Source organism: Macaca mulatta, chromosome 19, assembly GCF_049350105.2.
Source record: "Macaca mulatta isolate MMU2019108-1 chromosome 19, T2T-MMU8v2.0, whole genome shotgun sequence".
Classification (NCBI taxonomy): domain Eukaryota; kingdom Metazoa; phylum Chordata; class Mammalia; order Primates; family Cercopithecidae; genus Macaca; species Macaca mulatta.
The window spans coordinates 2,468,160-2,488,223 of NC_133424.1; the positions used below are offsets into that span (position 1 = coordinate 2,468,160).

The window sequence follows — 20,064 nt, forward strand, 5'->3', positions numbered from 1 at the left end:
ATTTATTTATTTATTTATTGCAGAAAGGGGAGCTCCAGATGCTCCGTGATTCTTCCCCTTGCTCAGATCCATGAAGCGCCCGTCCTGGTCATTTTTGCCGGCCGCCTAGTACTCTCTGACTCGGTGGTGGTTTCAGGCTTTCCTGAAGCACTTCCCGCCCCGCTGACATTTAGGCTGTTTCCAATCGTTAGCGGTCACCATAGCAGCTGCAATGAATACGTCCGGGGCGGGTCATTTTACGAGTGTGAGTTTATCTGTGGATTAATTTCCCAATCATTGAAACGCTGGATCAGCCTCCCCAGCCCCTTTCTGGGTGGCCGCTTCAGCCGCTTCTTATCACTGATTCCTTTCCTGTCATCTTCTTCACATCCATCTCCCACTGCAGGCTCTGTGTCTCCATCACTTTTTTTTTTTAAATCAACGCCTTGTGTGTGTGTGTGTTTGCCCACTCGATTTGCCCCGCTTGAGGGTGCCTGATGGGGTGGGTCTCCGTGGCTGAATGTCCAAGGGTGAGAGGTGCCCCCTGACACCCCCGTGCCCCCACCCCATGGCGGCCCAGCCTCCAGATGGAGCCACGAGGGAGGGACAGCCCGAGAGTCCAAGTGGAAACGCGTTTCCTGGTTAAATCTTTGAAAGGCTCAGAACTAATTTGAAAATGCAGTCATTAAAATCCCATCAGGGGAGGCTGGCAGGGAAAGCTGGAGGGAGAGGGGTGGGGACAAGAGGGAGGCGGGCGGGGACCCCTGCCAAGGGGTGAGATCCTAACCGTGAGATGCAGGCAGGGCACGCTTGGGGAGGGTAAACCACCCAGAGTGGAGGGGTAGCGGGAACGGAGTGGGGCCAGATGAGGGGCTGGGGAGGCCTCTGGGGGTCCACACCTGGGGCATGACTCAGCCCCATCTCCTTGGAGAAGGTTTCACTGCCTCCCACCCATGGGAATCAATTTTCCAGCTCCCCCAGGAGTACAGGGTGTAGACAGAGGGTGTAGGTATGTGACCGGGCCCCCCTCAGTTACTGGACATGTGACCTTGGGCGAGTCATCCACTGACTCCGGTCTGGAGAGGCCACGGGGGGGACAAGACACCAGCATGGCGGGGGCCATCAGTGCACCCGGTATCTGGGGCCAGGCAGCTGGTGGTGGGGGCAGGATGCGTCGCTAAGGAAACAGGTCATCATCCCAGCTGGAGACCGGGCTCCGTATTGAATTGTCTCCTCCATGAAGCCGGGGCTGAGCACCAGAGGTGGCCGGAGGGAGAGGGCATCCGGCTCCAGGACACGGGGGGACCGGCACACCGCGGGGTAGACTTGCATGACTTGGTGGTTTAGGGCACTGTACAGAGTCGGGCACAGAGGGACAGGGCACGGTCACTTGAATCGCCCATTGCTGCATCCTGAGGCCATTTCTTCTTCTCCCTTTGGGCATCGCCCAGCTGGTCTCCATCTCCCCTAGTTGCTCTTTGATCTCCTTGGACCTTGGAAACCCCCTGGAGATTCCACGTCCCCCTCCTCCTGGCGCCACCCTGGCTTGTGCCTCTCCTGCCATGCCACCCCCCAGCACTGCCGGCGTCCACTGGGCTTCAGGGACCCTCCCTGCAGCTGTCCGGATGCCTGAGCCTGGTCTTCTGGTCCATCCTCCCTCCCAGCCAGCTGTGTATCCACTCGGAGGCCTCACAGAGCCCAGTGGGGCCCTCGCCTCCACTCTAGTACCCACCCAAAGGCGTCCTCCCTCCCGCTTTCCTGGACTCAGAGCGGAGCTGGCCTTCTCGTTGGGGAACGGAGTCCCAGGCAGCCGCAGCTTCACGCTGCCCTGTGACTGTGAGCGGAGGCCAGTTCCTGGAGCTGCCTCTCTCTGGCCTCATGCAGTAGCTGCTCCCTGAATGTGGAATGGATGAGTGAGTTGCAGGTCCACGCTTTGGCATTCACTCCTTCATGACTCTTAGGACTGCTGCCCGGTGAGGACACAGGGCTCTGGGTCACTGCGTCTGCTTGATAGAGCAGGAAGCTGATGTCCAGAGACGCCAGGGTGTGCGCTCAAGGCCGCTCGGCCCACGGAGCCCACCTGCATCACCGTTGGCGCAGTAGTGAGGGGAGCAGGGGGAGGCAGAGAGGAGCCACCCTGGGGCTGGGCGGACATGGATGCGTATCCCACACCGCAGGCTTCTGCGGGGTGACAGCTACACTCACCCCAAGAGCCTGCACACCCCACAACCCTCACGTCTCACGTCCACACCACGAGCCTGCTGCGTCCCACACACGGATGTCACACCGAGATCCACTGCCCCATCCACCGTCCGTCCAGGCCCCCACAGGCTGACTCCCGTTTTCCCGCCCGGAATGGAGACAGCTCTGCTCACAGTCATAGGTTTCTCAGCTCCTCACTCCGGTGGGGTTTGGATGTGCAGGGCTGCCGCCCCCGCATTTGTGGCTGAGCGCCTGTGCAGTCCCTCACTCAGACTTCGCCCTCCACCCTGCCGGGACATTTGGGAAGCCTCAGGCAGCCCCACTCGGGCACACCCGACAGTGGACAGAGGCTGGCACCTTCAGCCCGCATGCGGCCAATGTCAGGCGCGTGCAGAGGCACCCACGGGCCCCCCCCCAGGGAGAAGGGCGCATGCTGCATCCTGGAGCTCCCCCCATTACAAGCCCAGCCCCTCCAAAGGCCTCGGATGAACAGGAGGATGAAGCGGGAGAGGAGGAAGCGGGGGGCGGGGGGGAGAGGGAAGGGAGGGAAGTGAGGGAAGGAAGGGGAAGAGGGGAGGGAGGCAAAGAGAGGGAGGGAAGGAAAGGGAGGAAAAGAGGGGAGAGAGAGGGAGGGTGAGTAGAAAAGGAGGGGTGAGGAGGAGAGGGCCTGGTCCCCTCTTGGAGGATGACGGGGAAAGGAGGGGTGAGGAGAAGGAGAGGGGCTGGTCCCCTCTTGGAAGGTAATGGGGGTTGACAAGTGGGCCCCAGCAATGAGTGAATCCAGGGCCCCTGCTCAGCTACTGGCTTCCTGCTGAGGGCACTCGGGAAGCCCCACAGTCCCACTCGGCGCTCCAGGGCAGTGGCTGCTGGTCTTCCCCAACAGGGTCTTGCAGTCTGGGCTGAGAACCCCCCACGCTCCACCACCCTCGTGTGGGACAACCCAGGAACGTGGTTGTCACTGCACAATCACTCAGCCACTGCCCGTACCTCCACTCTGTGCTGGGCAACAGAAAGATCTCAGGCCCCACGAGGCTAAAAGGAGGAACAGTGGCCGCTGGGAGTCCCAGAGGAGGGACTTCGGACTCTGCTGTGGGGGAGGGAGGGACTTCCTGGGGAGAGGCCATTGCTCCTGGGCCTTGAGGAATGTGTAGGAGTTATCTGGCCAACTTTCTACTCGTGGCCCCAGTTTCTCCATTTCTCCCCTCTCCAGGAAGATCCTGAGAGAAAACCTAAGTCTCAAGGACTTCCTTGAGGGAGGGAGAAACTTTATGGTTGGAAGGCAAGTGTCGCCCAGAGCCCAGCTCCTCTCAGGGACCCCCAGATGGGAGCTGGGAGCCTCGTGTTAGCCCTGCTGTATTCATTCAGGACTTTTCTGGCTAAACCCTTCCCCACAGCCCAACCATGATCAAGACCATCTTACAGTTGGGGAAACTGAGGCTAACATGGTCCAACACCAGGCAGGGCCCAAGAGGGCAGCAGGGCAGACCACCCTCTCGGGCACCCGGTGGTCGGCTGCCCCCAACAACTTTTAGAAAGGCAGGAAGTGGGACAGAGCTGGTGTGTGGGGGACAAATCCCAGGGGGTCTGCAGGAAATGCCTTCATCTGGAACTTGAGGGTCTCCCCCAGTCCAGCCTCCTTTTCCCCCCAGGGAGACACAGCCTACAGCCCCCGCCCTTTCCTGGGTTGGGGCAGGGAAGGCTGCCCTCTGCTGGACACAGCGAGAACATCAGGGATGACTGAGCGAAGGGGCAGCCACACTGCCAGGACCCCGCACCCGGAGATTTCCTGATCCCACCTGCCCAGAAAATAAAACGACCGGCTTGTTGGTGCTGGGGGCGGTGGGGCAGGCCCAGGACGGTGCCCTGGGGCGGGAGGCTGGACGCTACGGTAAAGCCACCATGACTGCGTTTGCCGGGCGCCCTGTGCATGGGCTCAGATGTGGGCGTGGGGTCTCCGTATCTTCTAGTTGATCTTTGATATCCTCCCAGGGTCTCGGGGACCTCCCAGGAACCAGCCCCAGGTCATCCTCATCCTTAGATTCCAAAAAGGCTGATAACCGTTGGGGAGATGGGATGGGTGGGGTACCTGGAGTTCTCAGATCAGAGCCTCTCGGGGGTGACTGCTCCTGGAATCAGGGCCCCAGTCCCCAGGGTCCTGGAGGAGGTGCAGGGAGTGGGCATCCTGTCGGGACCCAAACCCTCACTCAGTGGGAACCCTGAACAGAGCGGGTGAACGGTTGTAAAAAGAAGAGGTGTGGCAGGGGTGACAGGGATAGTTGTGGGATTAGACAAGGGGTGTCTGGGTAGCCACACAGGGAAGGAGATATCTGAGCAGAGACTAGAAGGAGCTGAGGGGGGCAGGAGGGGACCTGGGGAAGAGCAACCAGGCAGAGAGAACCATCGTGCAGAGGCCCCAGGCTGGACCCTGCCAGGGAGGTGGAGCTGAGTGAGTGAGGCCAGGGCAGGAGGCAGGACAGAGAGGCGGGTGGTGGTGGGTGGGGAGAGGAAAGGGCCTGGAAAAGCTCAGGAGCCCAGGGAGGACTGGCCTGCACCGGGACATGCCTGAAGGGGGTGCACTGTCTTTACAAAGGAAGGGACTGAGGCCTCCAAGGGAGTGGGACTCGCCTGGGGTCCCTGAGCAAGCCTGACAGCCTGGCCCCGCCCCACTCCTCCTCCAGCTTGGTGGCCAAGATGTGTGTTGGGGACCACTCTCTATCCCCCCGACCGCAGGTCGGGAGCCACTGGTGATGGAACCCGGGGCTGAGTATCCAGTGCTGGCCACGTACTAGGAGAATCCCAGGATGGGTTCAGCAGTGTTGATAAGGATAATGAAGGAAATCAGGGGGAGGTGAAAAAAACAGAGGAGGGGGTGAGTAAAAAAAAGGTAATGGAGGAGGTGTGGGGAGGTGCAAGGTGGAGGTGGTGGGGGTGGAAAGTGAAGGTGATGGAGGAGGTGGTGGAGGTAGAGTTGGAGGTGCTGGATGTGGAGGTGGTGGAGGTGGTGGGAGTAGAGGTGATGGGGGTGGTAGAGGTGGAAGTGATAGAGGTAGGGGTGATGGGGGCAGAGGTGGTGGAGGCGGAGGTGATGAAGGTAGAGGTGATGGGGCTGGTGGAGGTAAAGGTGATGGAGGTGGAGGTGGTGATGGAAGTGATGGAGGTGGAAGTGGTGGAGATGGAGGTGGAGGAGGTGGTGGAGGTGAGGGTGGTGGAGGTGGAGGAGGTGGAGGTGGTGGGAGGTGAGGGTGGTGGAGGTGAAGGCAAGGGTGGAGGAGGTGGTGGAGGTGATGGTGGAGGTGGAGGTGGTGGAGGTGATGGTGGAGGGAGTGGAGGTGATGGAGGTGGAGGAAATGGAGTTGGTGGAGGTGGAGGTGGTGGAGGTGTTGGAGGTGGAGGTGGAGGTAATGGAGGTAGAAGTGGAGGTGATGGAGGTGGAGGAGGTGGAGGTAGAAGTGCTGGAGGTGAAGATAATGGAGGTGAAGGTACTGGAGGTGATGGTGGAGGTGGAGGTGGCGGAGTAGGTGGAGGTGATGGAGATAGAGGTGATGGAGGTGGAGGTAATGGAGGTGGAAGTGTAGGTGGAGGTGATGGTGAAGGTGGTGGAAGTGCTGGAGGTGGAGGAGGAGGTGCTGAAGATGGAGGTGGTGGAAGTGGAGGTGGAGGTGATGGAGGAGGAGGTGCTGGAGGTGGAGGTAATGGAGGTGGAGGTGGAGGTGATGGAGGTGGAGGTGATGGAGAAGGAGGTGCTGGAGGTGGAGGTAATGGAGGTGGAGGTGGAGGTGATGGAGGTGGAGGTGGAAGTTGTGGAGGTGGAGGTGGTGGAAGAAAAGGTACTGGAGGAGGAGGTGCTGGAGGTGGAGGTAATGGAGGTGGAGGTGGAGGTGATGGAGGAGGAGGTGATGGAGGTGGAGGTGGAGTTTGTGGAGGTGGAGGTGGTGGAAGAAGAGGTGATGGACAAGGAGGTGCTGGAGGTGGAGGTGATGGAGGTGGAGGTTGTGGAGCTGAAGGTGATAGAGGTGGAGGTGATGGAGGTGGAGGTGATGGAGGAGGAGGTGCTGGAGGTGGAGGTGATGGAGGTGGAGGTTGTAGAGGTGGAGGTGATGGAGGTGGAGGTGGTGGAAGAAGAGATGCTGGAGGTAGAGGTGATGGAGGTGGAGGTTGTGGAGGTAGAGGTGATGGAGGTGGAGGTGATGGAGGTGGAGGTGGTGGAGGTGGACGTGGTGGAAGAAGAGGTGCTGGAGGTAGAGGTGATAGAGATAGAGGTGATGGAGGTAGAGGTGGTGGAAGAAGAGGTGATGGAGGTGGGGGTGATGGAGGTGGAGGTGATGGAGGAGGAGGTGGAGGTGCTGGAGGTAGAGGTGATGGAGGTGGAGGTTGTGGAGGTGGAGGTGGAGGTGATGGAGGAGGAGGTGGTGGAGGTGGAGGAGGAGGTGATGGAGGAGTAGGTGCTGGAGGTAGAGGTGATGGAGGTGGAGGTGATGGAGATGGAGGTGATGGAGGTGGAGGTGGAGGTGGTGAAAGAAGAGGTGATGGAGGAGGAGGTGGAGGTGCTGGAGATGGTGGTGGAGGTCATGGAGGTGGAGGTGGTGGAAGAAGATGTGATGGAGGTAGAGGTGATGGAGGTAGAGGTGATGGAGGTGGAGGTGATGGAGGTGGAGGTGGAGGAGGTGGAGGAAGAGGTGATGGAGGAGGAGGTGGAGGTGCTGGAGATGGTGGTGGAGGAGGAGGTGCTGGAGTTGGAGGTGATAGGGAGGGTGTGGTGGGATAGCACTGACATTGCTGGTGCAGGAGTGATGGTGGAGGAGAGGACGGAGGTGGAGGCCTCATTGGAGGCTGGTGGAGGTTGCATGACAGAGGTGGCAATGGCGGGCTCTGGCAGCATGAGGCTGGTGGTTGGTACCAGGGCCAAGTCCAGGGCTTCATTCCAGCTCCCCCATCCTCACTCTGAGCCCCGTCAGTCGTTCTCTCCAAGCCTCGGTTTTCACTTCCACACAAGGGGCCCAGAACCACCACGGCCTCTGGGGTTGGCACAGGGGTGGCCTTTAGGGCTGGCGTGGGGGTGACCCTGATGTCGGGTGGGGTGCTGGCAGGGGTGAGGTGGCGATGGTGATGGGCAGGGGACACACGGAGGGGGCGTCCAGGCGGCCCCCCTACTCCGACTCACACCTCTGTCGGCGGCCGTGGGGGATGGGAGCGATGACAAAGCTGCTCGAGGTAAACAGCTCCGACTGGATCGATCTGGGCTGTGAGGAGCTGTAATTAGATTGAACGCCGGGAAGGGGGGCAGCAGAGCCTCTTTTTGCTGCGATCGACAAAACGCGAAGTTTTTTCAGACTCTGCCTGGACTGGCCCCTCCCCCAGCCTCTGCCTCTGGGGTCCCCATTAGGCACCAGATTGGAGCCTGGGAGGTGGGGTGGGAAAGGGACTATCTGCATCCTACCTCCCTCCCCCATCTAGGCCAGTGGACTCTGGTTTCTGGGCTGCCCTGTTGGGACTGGCTGGGAAAGCTTGGGGGGTGGCTCACATTCTCTGAGTAAATAAGGAGAAAACTCCCTGCCTTACAGAATTGTTGTAAGGATTGAGGCTGGGTACTGTGATTCATGCCTGTAACCCCAGCACTTTGGGAAGCCGAGGCTAGAGGATTGCTTGAACCCAGGAGTTAGAGACCAGCCTGGACAACATAGTGAGACCACATTTCTACAAACAAACAAAAAACATATATATATGTTTTCATTTTTGTTTTTGAGACGGAGTCTCGCTCTGTCGCCCAGGCTGGAATGCCCTGGCCTGATCTCATCTCACTGCAAGCTCCACTTCCCAGGTTCACACCACTCTCCTGCCTCAGTCTCCCGAGTAGCTGGGACTACAGGCACCCGCCACCATGCCCAGCTAATTTTTTGTATTTCTAATAGAGACAGGGTTTCACCGTGTTAGCCAAGATGGTGTCGATCTCCTGACCTCGCCTCGGCCTCCCAAAGTGCTGGGATTACAGGCATGAGCCACCGCGCCTGGCCTGTTTTGTTTTTTTTTTTTTTTAGACAGAGTTTCGCTCTTGTTGCCCAGGCTGGAGTGCAATGGCACAATCTCAGCTCACCACAACCCCCGCCTCCCAGGTTCAAGTGATTCTCCTGCCTCAGCCCTCCTAGTAGCTGGGATTACAGGCATGCACCACCATTCCTGACTGATTTTGTATTTTTAGTAGAGACAAGGTTTCTCCATGTTGGTCAGGCTGGTCTCAAACTCCTGACCTCTGGTGATCCACCTGCCTTGGCCTGCCAAAGTGCTGGGATTACAGGCATGAGCCACCGTGCCCGGCAGTTTTTTTTTTTTTTTAATTAGCCAGATGTGGTGGTATGCACCCATGGTCCCACCTACTTGGGAGGCTGAGGCGGGAGGACTGCTTAAGCCCAGGAGTTCAAGGCTGCAGTGAGTCGTGATTGCACCACTGCACTCCAGCCTGGGCAACAGAGCAAGACCCTGTCTTAAAACAAAACAAGAATTATTGTTAAGAATTGAGTGACCAGATACACGTAAAGCTCTTTACACAAAGATCTTGTGAACATTCTGAGGAACATCTGTATTTCTGTCCCTACTGTAAATGTAGGATGAATTTGTGAGTAAATTGCTAAGTAAATGAATAAGTGAGTGAGTGAATGAATTAAACATTACAACAGGTGAGCGTGAGGGCCTCCCTTGGAATTTCAAGGCCCCGGTTGAGTTTTGACTCAGCTTTTCCTTTGAAAGAATGGAGGACTGGGTCCTCTCCCGTAATCCTCATGGGGTGGCCGAGTGCCAAAGAGGTGAGAGGTCAATTCAGTTTTTTTGCATTTCCTTCCATGTTTCTTTATGCAGATAAATTATAAACATAGGTTCTTGCCTCTCCTTTCATACATAAAAGGCTCCCTGGTACACTGTTCACCCTTCAGGTTTTCCTTTGCCATCTTTTCAGATTCATAGCCATACCCTCCCTCTCTATCAGTCTCTCAGTATAATTACAAATACAGTCTGTTGCCTAAATTAGCATTTAGTAATTAACGTTATTATGCTTTTGGCGAACATGGTCCACAGATGAGCCATGTAGAGTACTAGGACTGCATTTCCTTTCCTGTACAACTCTTTGATTTTCCAGGAGTTGATAACTGCCAAACAACAATTATTCCCATGCTCCCCAACAAAATTTAAAAACAACTCAAAGGGACTTTCCATACATATTAGGTCGTCTCTGATCTGGGTGGGGCTCCCCTCCATACCCTGGGTCCTTTTGTCTAGCTGTCTTCCAGGGTCCTCCTCATCCTCATCTGGAGGACCCCTTTTCTCTTTCAGCTAGGTTAGATCACATTTCCTGAATCCCACACCATCCTTTTTTGATTTACCTCCTCATTTGAATGGAACACATCCTCCAGTAGCTTTCTGAGAAAGGGTATACAGGAAGTCAAGTTTTGGAGTCCTCAAACGTCTGATTATATCTTTTTTTTTTTTTTTTTTTGAGACTGAGTTTCACTCTTGTTGCCCAGGCTGGAGTGCAGTGGCACAATCTCGGCTTACTGCAACCTCCACCTCCCGGGTTCAAGCAATTCTCCTGTCTTAGCCTCCCGAGTAGCTGGGATTACAGGCATGCACCACCACACCCAGATAATGTTGTATTATTAGTAGAGATGGGGTTTCTCCGTGTTGGTCAGGCTGGTCTCAAACTCCTAACCTCAGGAGATCTGCCTGCCTCGGACTCCCAAAATGCTGGGATTATAGGCATGAGCCACCGAGCCCGGCCCTGATTATGTCTTTATTGCACCTTCATGCTTGATGTTTTGATGTTTAGCAATTCTAGCTGAATGTAACTTTTCCTTGAGGCCAGGCATGGTGGTTCACACCTGTAATCTCAGCACTTTGGGAGGCTGATGCAGGCGGATCACAAGGTCAGGAGATCGAGACCACGGTGAAACCCTGTCTCTACTAAAAATACAAAAAAAATTAGCCGGGCGTGGTGGTGGGCGCCTGTAGTCCCAGCTACTCGGGAGGCTGAGGCAGGAGAATGGCGTGAACCCAGGAGGCAGAGCTTGCAGTCAGCTGAGATTGCGCCACTGCACTCCAGCCTGAGCAACAGAGCAAGACTCCATCTCAGAAACAAACAAATAGAAAAATCTTTTCCTTGGAACTTTGAAAGCCTTGCTCTATTGTCTGCTAGTTTTTGCAAACCCAAAGCTGCTTGGATTCTTGATCCTTTGTATGACATCTGGCTTTCCACTGGACGCTTTTTAGGATTTTCTCTTTATTCTTGGTGCTCTGAAATTTCACAATGAGCCTTCAGTGCCTTTTTCATTCGTTGAGCTGAGGACTTGATATCTCACCCCCATTTTTTTAGAGCTGGGGTCTCGCTCTATCATCCAGGCTGGAGTGCAGTGTCACGATCACACCTCACTGCAGCCTTGACCTCCTGGGTTCAAATGATCCTCTTACCTCAGCATCCTGAATAACTGGGTCCACAGGTGTAAGCCATCATGCCTGGCTAATTTTAAATTTTTTGTAGCAATGGGGTCTTGCTATATTGTCCAAGCTACTCTCAATCTCTTGGGTTCAAGTGATCCTCCCACCTTGGCCTCCCAAAGTGCTGGGATTAGAGGCATGAGCCATTTTGTCCAGCCTATTTATTTATTTATTTTTGAGACAGAGTCTCACTGTGTTGCCCAGGCTGGAGTGCAGTGGTGTGATCTCAGCTCACACCTCTGCTTACTGGGCTCAAGCGACTCTCCTGCCTCAGCCTCCCCAGTAGCTGGGATTGTAGATGCCTGCCACCACACCCAGCTATTTTTTTTGTATTTTTTGTAGAGATGGGGTTTCATCATGTTGGTCAGGCTGGTCTCGAACTCCTGACCTCAAGTGATCCACCTACCTCAGCCTCCCAAAGTGCTGGGATTACAGGAATGTACCACCATGCCCGGTGGGCCTATTTATTTTTTTAAATTATTTATTTATTTTAAGAGAGAGTCTTACTCTGTCACCCAGGATGGAGTGCCATGGTGAGATCATGCTCACTACAGCCTTGAATCCCCAGCCTCAGGTGAGCCTCCTGCCTCAGCCTCCCAAAATGCTGAGATTACAGGCATGAGCCACTGCACCTGACCACTTTTAAACTGGAAACTCATCTTTCAACCCTAGATTTTTTTTCATTATTTGATCATCTCTTCCTCTATTTTTGAAGTGTCTCTTGATCAGGTGACAACCCTGCTTCATCGTAATTCATCCTCTAACGTTTTATTCTCTTTCATTTCCCATCTTTGCAGCTGCTTGTGTTCCATTTTCTGGGATATCTGCTTAACTTTTTTTTTTTTTTTTTTTTTTTTTTTTTTAGACAGAGTCTTTCTCTGTCGCCAGGCTGGAGTGCAGTGGCATGATCTCAGCTCACTGCAACCTCTGCCTCCCGGGTTCAAGCGATTCTCCTGCCTCAGCCTCCCGAGTAGCTAAGACTACAGGTGCCCGCCACCACACCCGGCTAATTTTTGAATTTTTAGTAAAGACGGGGTTTCACCATGTTGGCCAGGCTAGACTCTTGATCTCGTGATCCGCCCGCCTTGGCCTCCCAAAGTGCTGGGACTACAGGCGTCAGCCACCGCGCCCGGCCAATATCTGCTTAACTTTATCTTCCAGTCCTTACATGGAATTGTTTTACTCTGGCTATTACATACTCACATTTTAAGAGCATTTCCTCACTCTCTAAGGGTCGCTTTTACTTAACAGCATCCTGTACTTGTTTCATGGATATATTTTTCTCTTACCCCTCTGGGAATGTTAATTATATCTTTGCCTGCCTTGTCGGTTCCTTCTGAGTTTATTCCTCCCCCACCAAACCATTTTTCTCCATTGTTCTCCCCGCCCCTCCCTCCCTCACTCTCTCTCTCTCCCTCTCTTTTTCATGTTAAGACACTTTTCTAAAATGTGCAGTAACCCACAGGCATCACTTGCATTTAATCGTAAAACCTGAAACCGCAGTTAGAAGCCCCACACGTTCCGGGTCAGAGAGAGTGAAGTGTGTGTCAGCTCACACCCTAGATGGGCGAACCTGTTGTCCCCGAGACATGAGTCACAGCGGAGGGAACATTCATTTATTTCTGTGGATGTGTATGGACATTGATCTAGCATGTCATGTTCCAGGCTGTTCTGCAACCAAAGGAAAAGCTCTCTGTGCCATCCCAGTAGGCCACCAGGGCTGGCACAGAGAAGAGACTGGGAGCAGAGACCCACTAGTACAACCTGCAACACCCGCCGCTTCTGGGGGTCACAGAGTAGCTGGGACTCCGGGATTTTGACGAGGGCAGGACAGCCTCTCCAGCACCACAGTCCCAGACTGGATGCAGGAGAGAAATTGAGATTCTGATGGAGTTTCAAGCTGATGCCACAGATGAGACCATCTGGCTTGTGGCCCAGCTCCTAGGTGGGGAAGCCTGTGTTTTCTATCCACTGACATGCACTGCATTGAGGGGAGGGGTCCACTTTGCTACTGGAGCAGGAAGAGCAGGACTCAGTTTCAGCCCTGCCCCACCACCCCGAGCCTTTGCTTTACTCCCTTTGCCAGTGTCTGGTCTGCAGGCGGTGGGGCAGCCTCCTTCAGCCCTCTCCCTAATCTGTGCAGACTGGCCAAGAGGAAGGGTGACCTGCTTATCTGGAAGAGGAAGAGGTGGTCCCTACACTCCTCCCCTCCTCCTCCTAAGTCTTCTTCCTTAAATGTTCTGCGCTCCAGAGGGTCCACTGGGTGCTCGAGGGAGGCCAAGTCTGGGTGGTCTCAGCGTGTGGATAGGGGCAGGGCCAGGAGGCAGGGATTCAGTGTCAGAATTGGGCTGTGAACTCCCAGGGTCCCTAAGGGTATCAGGCCTTACAGGAGTGTCCCTGCTGCTCATTCGTAGAGCTTGGTTGTCAGAGCCAGTTGCCGTGGCACATGCCTGTAATCCCAGTGCTCTGGGAGGCTGAGGCCAGAGGATCACTTGAGGGCAGGAGTTCGAGACCAGCCTGGGCAACATAGCAAGACTTCCCCTCCCCCAAAAAAAAGAAAAGAAAGAAAGGAAAGACCCTGGTTGGCCCATCATTTCTGGGGAAGGTTGCTGGGTTTTGTGATGCACCCCAGGACCTGGTAATTAACCAGTTATTTCACCCAAGTCTATACTCAGCCGAAAACTCACATGTGCAGTTTCCGTGTCATTTCCCCAACACCCCCAGGTTGGGGCTGCAGAAGTTACCAACACCAATTTCTGTGGTCCTTTAGGTCGGGAGCGTTTGAGGGGAGGATGGGGTTTTGGGGGATATGAGGCTTGGGGTGCCTGAGTGGGCTCCATGGAGAAGGGGGCTGGCTGGAGGGAGTTGTGCCCGTGCCTGAAGAGGGGCGCTCACACTGTGTCCCCTTCTTTGTCCTCCCCCCACCCCCACCCCATCTGCTTTTCCTGCCTGTCCTCACCTTGAATTCTGTGTCCACCGCCCTCTGGCTGCATCCTGGACTTTCCTGGTGTCTCCCTGTTGACCTTGCTGTTTCCCTGTCTCTGTCTCTGTGCGTCCATGTGTTCCCCACTGTCTCCCCCTCCGCCTCTCCCTGCATTCCTGTTCCTCCTGGGCTCTCCCTGGGTCCTTATGTGCATCCGCCTTTCCCCCCACGTGTCCCTTCTCCCCTCCTCCTCATCCTCCCGGCGGCGTGCGCCGCCTGCCTCTCCCCGGCCGGCCACACGGTGGCGCTGTGTCCTGCTCGCCCGCCCGCTCGCTGCTCGCCCGCAGCCTGCAAGCGCAAGGAGCAGGAGCAGCAGAAGGAGCGCGCGCTGCAACCCAAGAAACAGCGCCTGGTGTTCACCGACCTGCAGCGGCGCACGCTAATCGCCATCTTCAAGGAGAATAAGCGGCCGTCCAAGGAGATGCAGGTCACCATCTCGCAGCAGCTTGGCTTGGAGCTCAACACCGTCAGCAACTTCTTCATGAACGCGCGGCGCCGCTGCATGAACCGCTGGGCTGAGGAGCCCAGCACGGCTCCCGGGGGCCCCGCTGGCGCCACGGCCACTTTCTCCAAGGCCTGAGGCGCCCCGGCCCTGCGCCCTCCCTGCCTCCACGGCCTGGGCGCTGTGCCCCCACGTCTCCTCCCCTCATCCTGCCGGCCCGGAGACCCGCCCCCAGGGGGCACCTGGAGGGGGTGCTGTCCGGGCCCCCCACACCCGGGGAGGGGGAAGCAGCACACCCCCCAGCCCAAGTGCACAAAAAGGGCCCCCCTCCCCCCTCCATGCCCACTCCCTCCAGGCCAAAGGAAGCCCTCCACCCCCACAGAGGAGAGGGAGTGACAGAAAGGGGTTCCCCAGCCCCCTCTTCATTCAGGACGCCCAGAGGGCCTCGAGAAAAACCAGGGCTCACTGTGTTGTCCCCTAAAGCGGGTCAAGAAGCACATACTAGAAATATAAACCGGGTATTTAAAAAAGGAATTTTAAAGAATAACCCCTCCTCCGCCAGATCCCCTGCCCCGCCCCCCGAGGAAGGTAGAAGAAACCTTCCTTCCTCCCCACCCGCCCTGGCCCCTCACCCCAGAGACCTCAGCCCCTTCCAAAGTCGCCAAAAACCCACATCAGGCCGGATCCTTACGGTCCCCCACCCTCCCCAAAACCAACCCCACCCGCTGGCAGGACGGCCCCTGAGGCCGAGAACTGAGCTGCCCCTCCCAGCGGCTAGGATTCCTCGTGCCAAGAATCGCCTGCCTTAAAGGCTGGGGAGGGGCCTGCGGCGGGCGCCCAGCACCCACGGGCAAGCACCCTTCCCACCCCATCCCAGGCCGCAGGGGACGGGGGGCTCCCACATGCGGGTAAACTCCAGACGCCCCCGCCCCGCCATCTCTGTTGAGTTCACTTTACCTTTAGGCACCTTCGTGGAGCGCAGGGAAGGACGCAGCCCCGGACACGGGAGACCGCGTCCACGCTCCCCGGAGAAGGGGACCCCGACGGAGAAGGCGCCGCTGGGGCCGCCCGGAGAAGCCCCTCTGCACGGGGCCGTGGAGCCGCTTCCTGCGTGGAACCTTCTGGAATTGACCGCCCCCCTTTCCTCCCGCTTCGGAGGCTGAACTGGGCTTGCAGGGGGCAGCGGGGTTGAACCTGGTGTTGGTCTCCACTCTCGCCAAAGAGAGAAGAAGCTGAAGAAGGTGGAATCTGCTTGCTCCAGTTTTTGCCAAAAAAATTTACAAGTGGGAAGGGTCGGAAATGAAGATGAGCGCCCCCCTCCCACCCCGCGCCCTCCCCCGCTCCTCTCATCTGGTCCGGGTGACCTCCGAGACTGGCCGGCCGTGGGATCCCAGGAGCCCGCCTCCCCCGGGGGTTCAAGATCCGAGGCCAGAAGGATTCCCCTCCCTGAAATCCCCCCACCCATCGGCTGCCTCCCAGGGAGGAAGCGGCCCGCCCACCCCCCTTGAAAATGCAAAAGACATTTCTAGTGAAATGCCCCTCCCCTCCCCCAGGTAAAGGCTACCTCACTCAAGCTCATGTCTGTGATTGGAAAATCACGCCTGATACCAAAGATTTCTCCCAAGGATTTGTGCTGGATGACAGGATTCCCTGGCCTGGGACCCGGCTCGGGGCCCCGCCTGCCGGGTGCCACCCCTTCCCCAACGCGAGAGCGAGAAAGAGAGAGGGAAAGAGAGAGAGAGAGAAAGAGAGACCGGGAGAGAGGGAGGGAGAGGATCGTGAGGTCCATGAGTGCCTTCTTCTTGAACCAAAGACGTGTATGGAGTGTTCTCTTGTCCTTATCGACTCGCTCTGCTCCCAGCTTTCCAAGCGACCGGATCTGAGTGATGCTTCTAGAACATTTGGGTGTTGGGGGGTTCCTAATAGTAGAAATGGTCCCCATTCCTGCTCAGCACCCCACCTCTCTGCCCCAACACAGACACACATGCAGACAACACGCAGACACACACATGCAGGCACTCACAGACACTTGCACACACAAACGTGCACACACATGCAGAGACATGCATGCAGACACACGCAGGCACACACATACGAAGAGATGTATGCAGACACGCAGGCACACACAGCAGACACAGACATGCAGGAACACATGCACACACACGCAGAGACACACACATGCACACACACTGGCTCCTGTTCTTCTGTGGTGTCACCGGGTGCCAGCAACTCAGTATCTCCCACCTCCCACTAAAACCTGGGCCTCAGTTTCTCTCCTGTCCCCACCCCTAAGTTCCTGATGGATGAACCTAGAGTTGTCCTGTCCACTGCAGGCCAGACTGACGTAGCCTATGGGCCCAGCAGGTCCAGGGCCCACGTTTTAATTTCTTTTGAAAAAGCTTTAGGCCAGTGACTGGGCACGGTTGGCTCACACCTGTAATCCCAGCACTTTGGGAGGCCGAGGCCGGCAGATCACGAGGTCAGGAGATCGAGACCATCGTGGCTAACACGGTGAAACCCCATCTCTACTAAAAATACAAAAAAATTAGCTGGGTGTGGTGGTGGGCACCTGTAGTCCCAGCAACTGGGGAGGCTGAGAGGCAGGAGAATGGTGTGAACCCGGGAGGTAGAGCTTGCAGTGAGCCGAGATCGCACCACTGGGCGACAGAGCAAAGACTCTGGCTCAAAAAAAAAAAAAAATTTTTTTTGGTCCAAGAAGATGCGGACCTATTCAACATACCATATTATTTGTTTTTATACCAAGGTAGCCTATAGATATACAATGTTTTAAATTTCTCTTTTAGAAACAGGATTTTGCTCTGTCACCCAGGCTGGAGTGCAGTGGTACAATCGTAGCTCACTGCAGCCTCGACTACCTAGGCTCAAGTGATCCTCCTGCCTCAGCCTCCCAGTAGCTGGGGCCACAAGCACGCACCACTATGCCCAGCTAAATTTTTTAAGGGATTTCTTGTAGAGATGGGATCTCGCTATGTTGCCCAGGCTGGTCTTGAACTCCTGGCCCCAAGGGGTCCTCCTACCTCGGCCTCCAAAAGTGCTAGGATTACAGGTAGGTAGACATTTAGTGGAGGAAAGGGCTCTCAAAGGCAATAAAATGCTTCTGATCCAAGAGAATCACGCTGCAGCCCTGGCCCAGTGAGCTTCTCAGAAAATTGATGCCTGGGCCTCAGGCACTGGCCAGAGCATGGGCCTGACAGGGGGTGGGTCTCCTAGATGCCCTCTGCCTGGCCTTCAGGGCCCCAAGGGTCAGACACTAGGGGGCCTCCAGTTTTGTTCCCTGCTGGAAATTTAGGACTTGACTTGGGATCGTTCTTGTTGTGGAACGTTTTAGCTATGCTGAACTGTGGTCAGATCAGGTCAAGCCTCTTGGTCACAGAAGTGGCCCAGGAGCACTTTGGGAGGCCGAGACAGAAGGATTGCTTGAGGCCAGGAGTTTGAGACCAGCCTGGGCAACACAGCAAGACCCCACCTCTACAAAAAAAATAAAGTGGCCCAGGACTCCTGGGTCCTTTTCAGATATCTTCATCTCTCTCTCTCACACTCTCACACACACAAACACACACACACACACCTGTTCCCGGCCCCATCCCAAACTTGGCCAGACCCCACAGAAGGCTCTATCCCCGACCCACCCCCCAGCCCCTTGGGCCCTCTCCTGCCTCCCCCCCCCATGCCCACTTGGCTGTCACATACCAAAGAGCATCCATTCTCCATGCAGGGAACAACACCTCCAGCACAATTCCTTCGAGCCTTTGACAATTTTCTCTGAAATACCTCAAAATATTTAATGTTATAGTTTATGTGATTTAAAAAAAAAAATCCTTAGCTAGTTTTTGGAATACGTGACTTGAAGCTTTATACCGTTAAATTATAATTTTGCAGACGATGGCATGTCGTTTCTTTGACGAGTTCCGTGGGAGACGCATTGAATGTCAGGACTGGAGACCAGAGGAAAAGTCAGAGGGAGCGTGATCGCGAGAGAGACTGCGGCAGAAAGGACCAGTGGCGTTTACAGATTTCTTATTTAAACGAGTCCTTTAGGGAAGAGAGAGGGAGAGAGAGAGAGAGAGCGAGAGCGAGAGAATGAGAGTGAGAGAGAGGGAGAGGGAGAGAGAGAGGCAGAGGTATATCTTTCTGTTCTCTGGCTTGTTCTGTTTCTTGTTTTCTGGAGTCATGTCTTATAAGAGTATTTATTATTCTCTGTGCTCTGTGTTCAAATGTAATTTAAGAAAAAAAAAGGAAGAAAAATGCAAAAAAAAAAAAAGAAAATGGAATTTGAGTTGGTGCATGACTAATGTACTCTTTCTTGACGCTAATTGTAATAAAGTGGTCGGGGTGGGGGGCGGGGGGCGTGGCCCGGTTCCGTGTCGCTTCTGTGTGTCTGGTGCCCGATCGGTGCTGTTCGGTGGTTTTTCGTTACTGTTTCTTTCCTCCTTTCTAAGGAACTGTGTCCAGCTGGGACAGGTGGACGGGGCTCTAGGTAGCGGGGGCGGGAGCAGAGCCTCAGTGCCCAGGTCTCCTCTGCCTCCCAGCCCCTGCCTGCCCCAGCCAGGTGGGAACCACCGAGCCCCCCCAGCCATTCCTGGTTCTTGGGGGCGCTCTGGTGTCCTCGACATCTTAGACCACCCCAAACCCGCATCACCCGGTTGGTTTCACTTTAGCATGAACTCCCAAGTGTCTTGTTCAGAGGAGAGAGACAATCAGCCTATTCTTGTCTTGTCGCCCAGGGTGGTGGTGGATGCGGGTACGCCCCAACTTCCTGAGATCTGAAGGACCCTCCTGAGGCCCCCAACAGCAGGCACCAGCACCGCCCCCCCTCACCTCCACCCAGACAGCCTCAGCCTCCCCTCCCTGGACTGGGCATGACTCCGGCTTTCTGTCCTGTCTGGGAGGCAGGGCGTGCACGCCTATAGAGACCCCTCCCTCCCAGCCCACTTTGGGAGCCTAGAGAACAGAGGACCCCCCAAAATCATCAAAGGGGGCTCTGGGACAATGTCCTCTGCCTCTGACTCCTCTTGTGCCATGAGGCCATGTCCCTGAGCCATCCCCAAACAGCCCCTGGAGGTGGAAGGGGCACAGATGTGCTGGCCTGGGAACCGAGGCTGGAGGAGAGAGCAGCAGGGGAGAGATGAGAGGGGCCGCTTTCGGGGACAGGCCCCAGTAGGGGGGGCGGGGAAGCTAAAGGGGGTGCTTCTCACCCCATAAAGCAGAAAGCCCCGGTCTGGAGGGCTGGGCCCGGGCCTGAGGGCTCAGCCGACCTGAAATCTGAAATGATGCCGGGGCCAGGATGCTCCTTGCACCAGCCGCAGCTTGGGCCATTTCACATTCTCTGCCCCAAGTGGTTTAAGCAAAATCAGGCCAAGAGACTCTGGGGGCTCCTCCTCGTGGCCCTGTCGGACCCCTGCGGGGGCTGATTTTGGTGGAATGAGCTCAGCTGGGGGGGAGGGAAGAGCCAGGAGGCCCTGCGGCCTTGAGTGTTTTGAACAGACTGGAACCGAGGGCTGCTTTCAGGGGAGACACCACTTGGACTCTCCAAAGTCCCCTCCCCTCCAGTGACAGGGGAGAGAAGCCCTTTTCCACCTTCACCCTCGGGCGACAGGCTTAAAAGTTTAAAAAAAAAAAAAAAAGTCTCGTCATTGTTAACCATTGCTGTGCTGGGTTTGTTGATTTGTTTTTCTTCAATAAATTATTTTCTAGTCACTCATCTGGGTGTGTGTGTTGGCCGACGGGTCCGGCACAGATGCGGGCACAGATGCGGGGCGGGAATGGAACTCACCCACCTCAAGGCTGGGGCGGGAGGGCGGGAGTGCAGGGAAGAGGGACTTTGCTTCCACCCAGCTCGCCCCTCTCTGCTCTTGAGTCCCATCTTCTTCCTGGGCCAGCAGCCTGCTCTGAGCCTCCACCGCCCACACAGCTCCACCACCCACAGGGAATGGTTAAGAATCAGAAAGAAAAGCTTGGC

General features: G+C 55.9%; 1 protein-coding gene across 1 annotated transcript in view; it reads left to right on the forward strand.

Moving 5' to 3' along the window:
* The window catches only part of ONECUT3 (one cut homeobox 3), a 30,178-nt gene extending 10,468 nt beyond the window's left edge, over positions 1-19,710 (forward strand). Inside the window, exon 2 of the mRNA XM_015122382.3 lies at positions 13,930-19,710. Within this exon, the coding sequence (XP_014977868.2) occupies positions 13,930-14,222 (293 nt within the window). The 3' untranslated portion in view covers positions 14,223-19,710. The remainder of the gene's footprint in view (positions 1-13,929) is intronic.
* Positions 19,711-20,064: the final 354 nt, after the last annotated feature.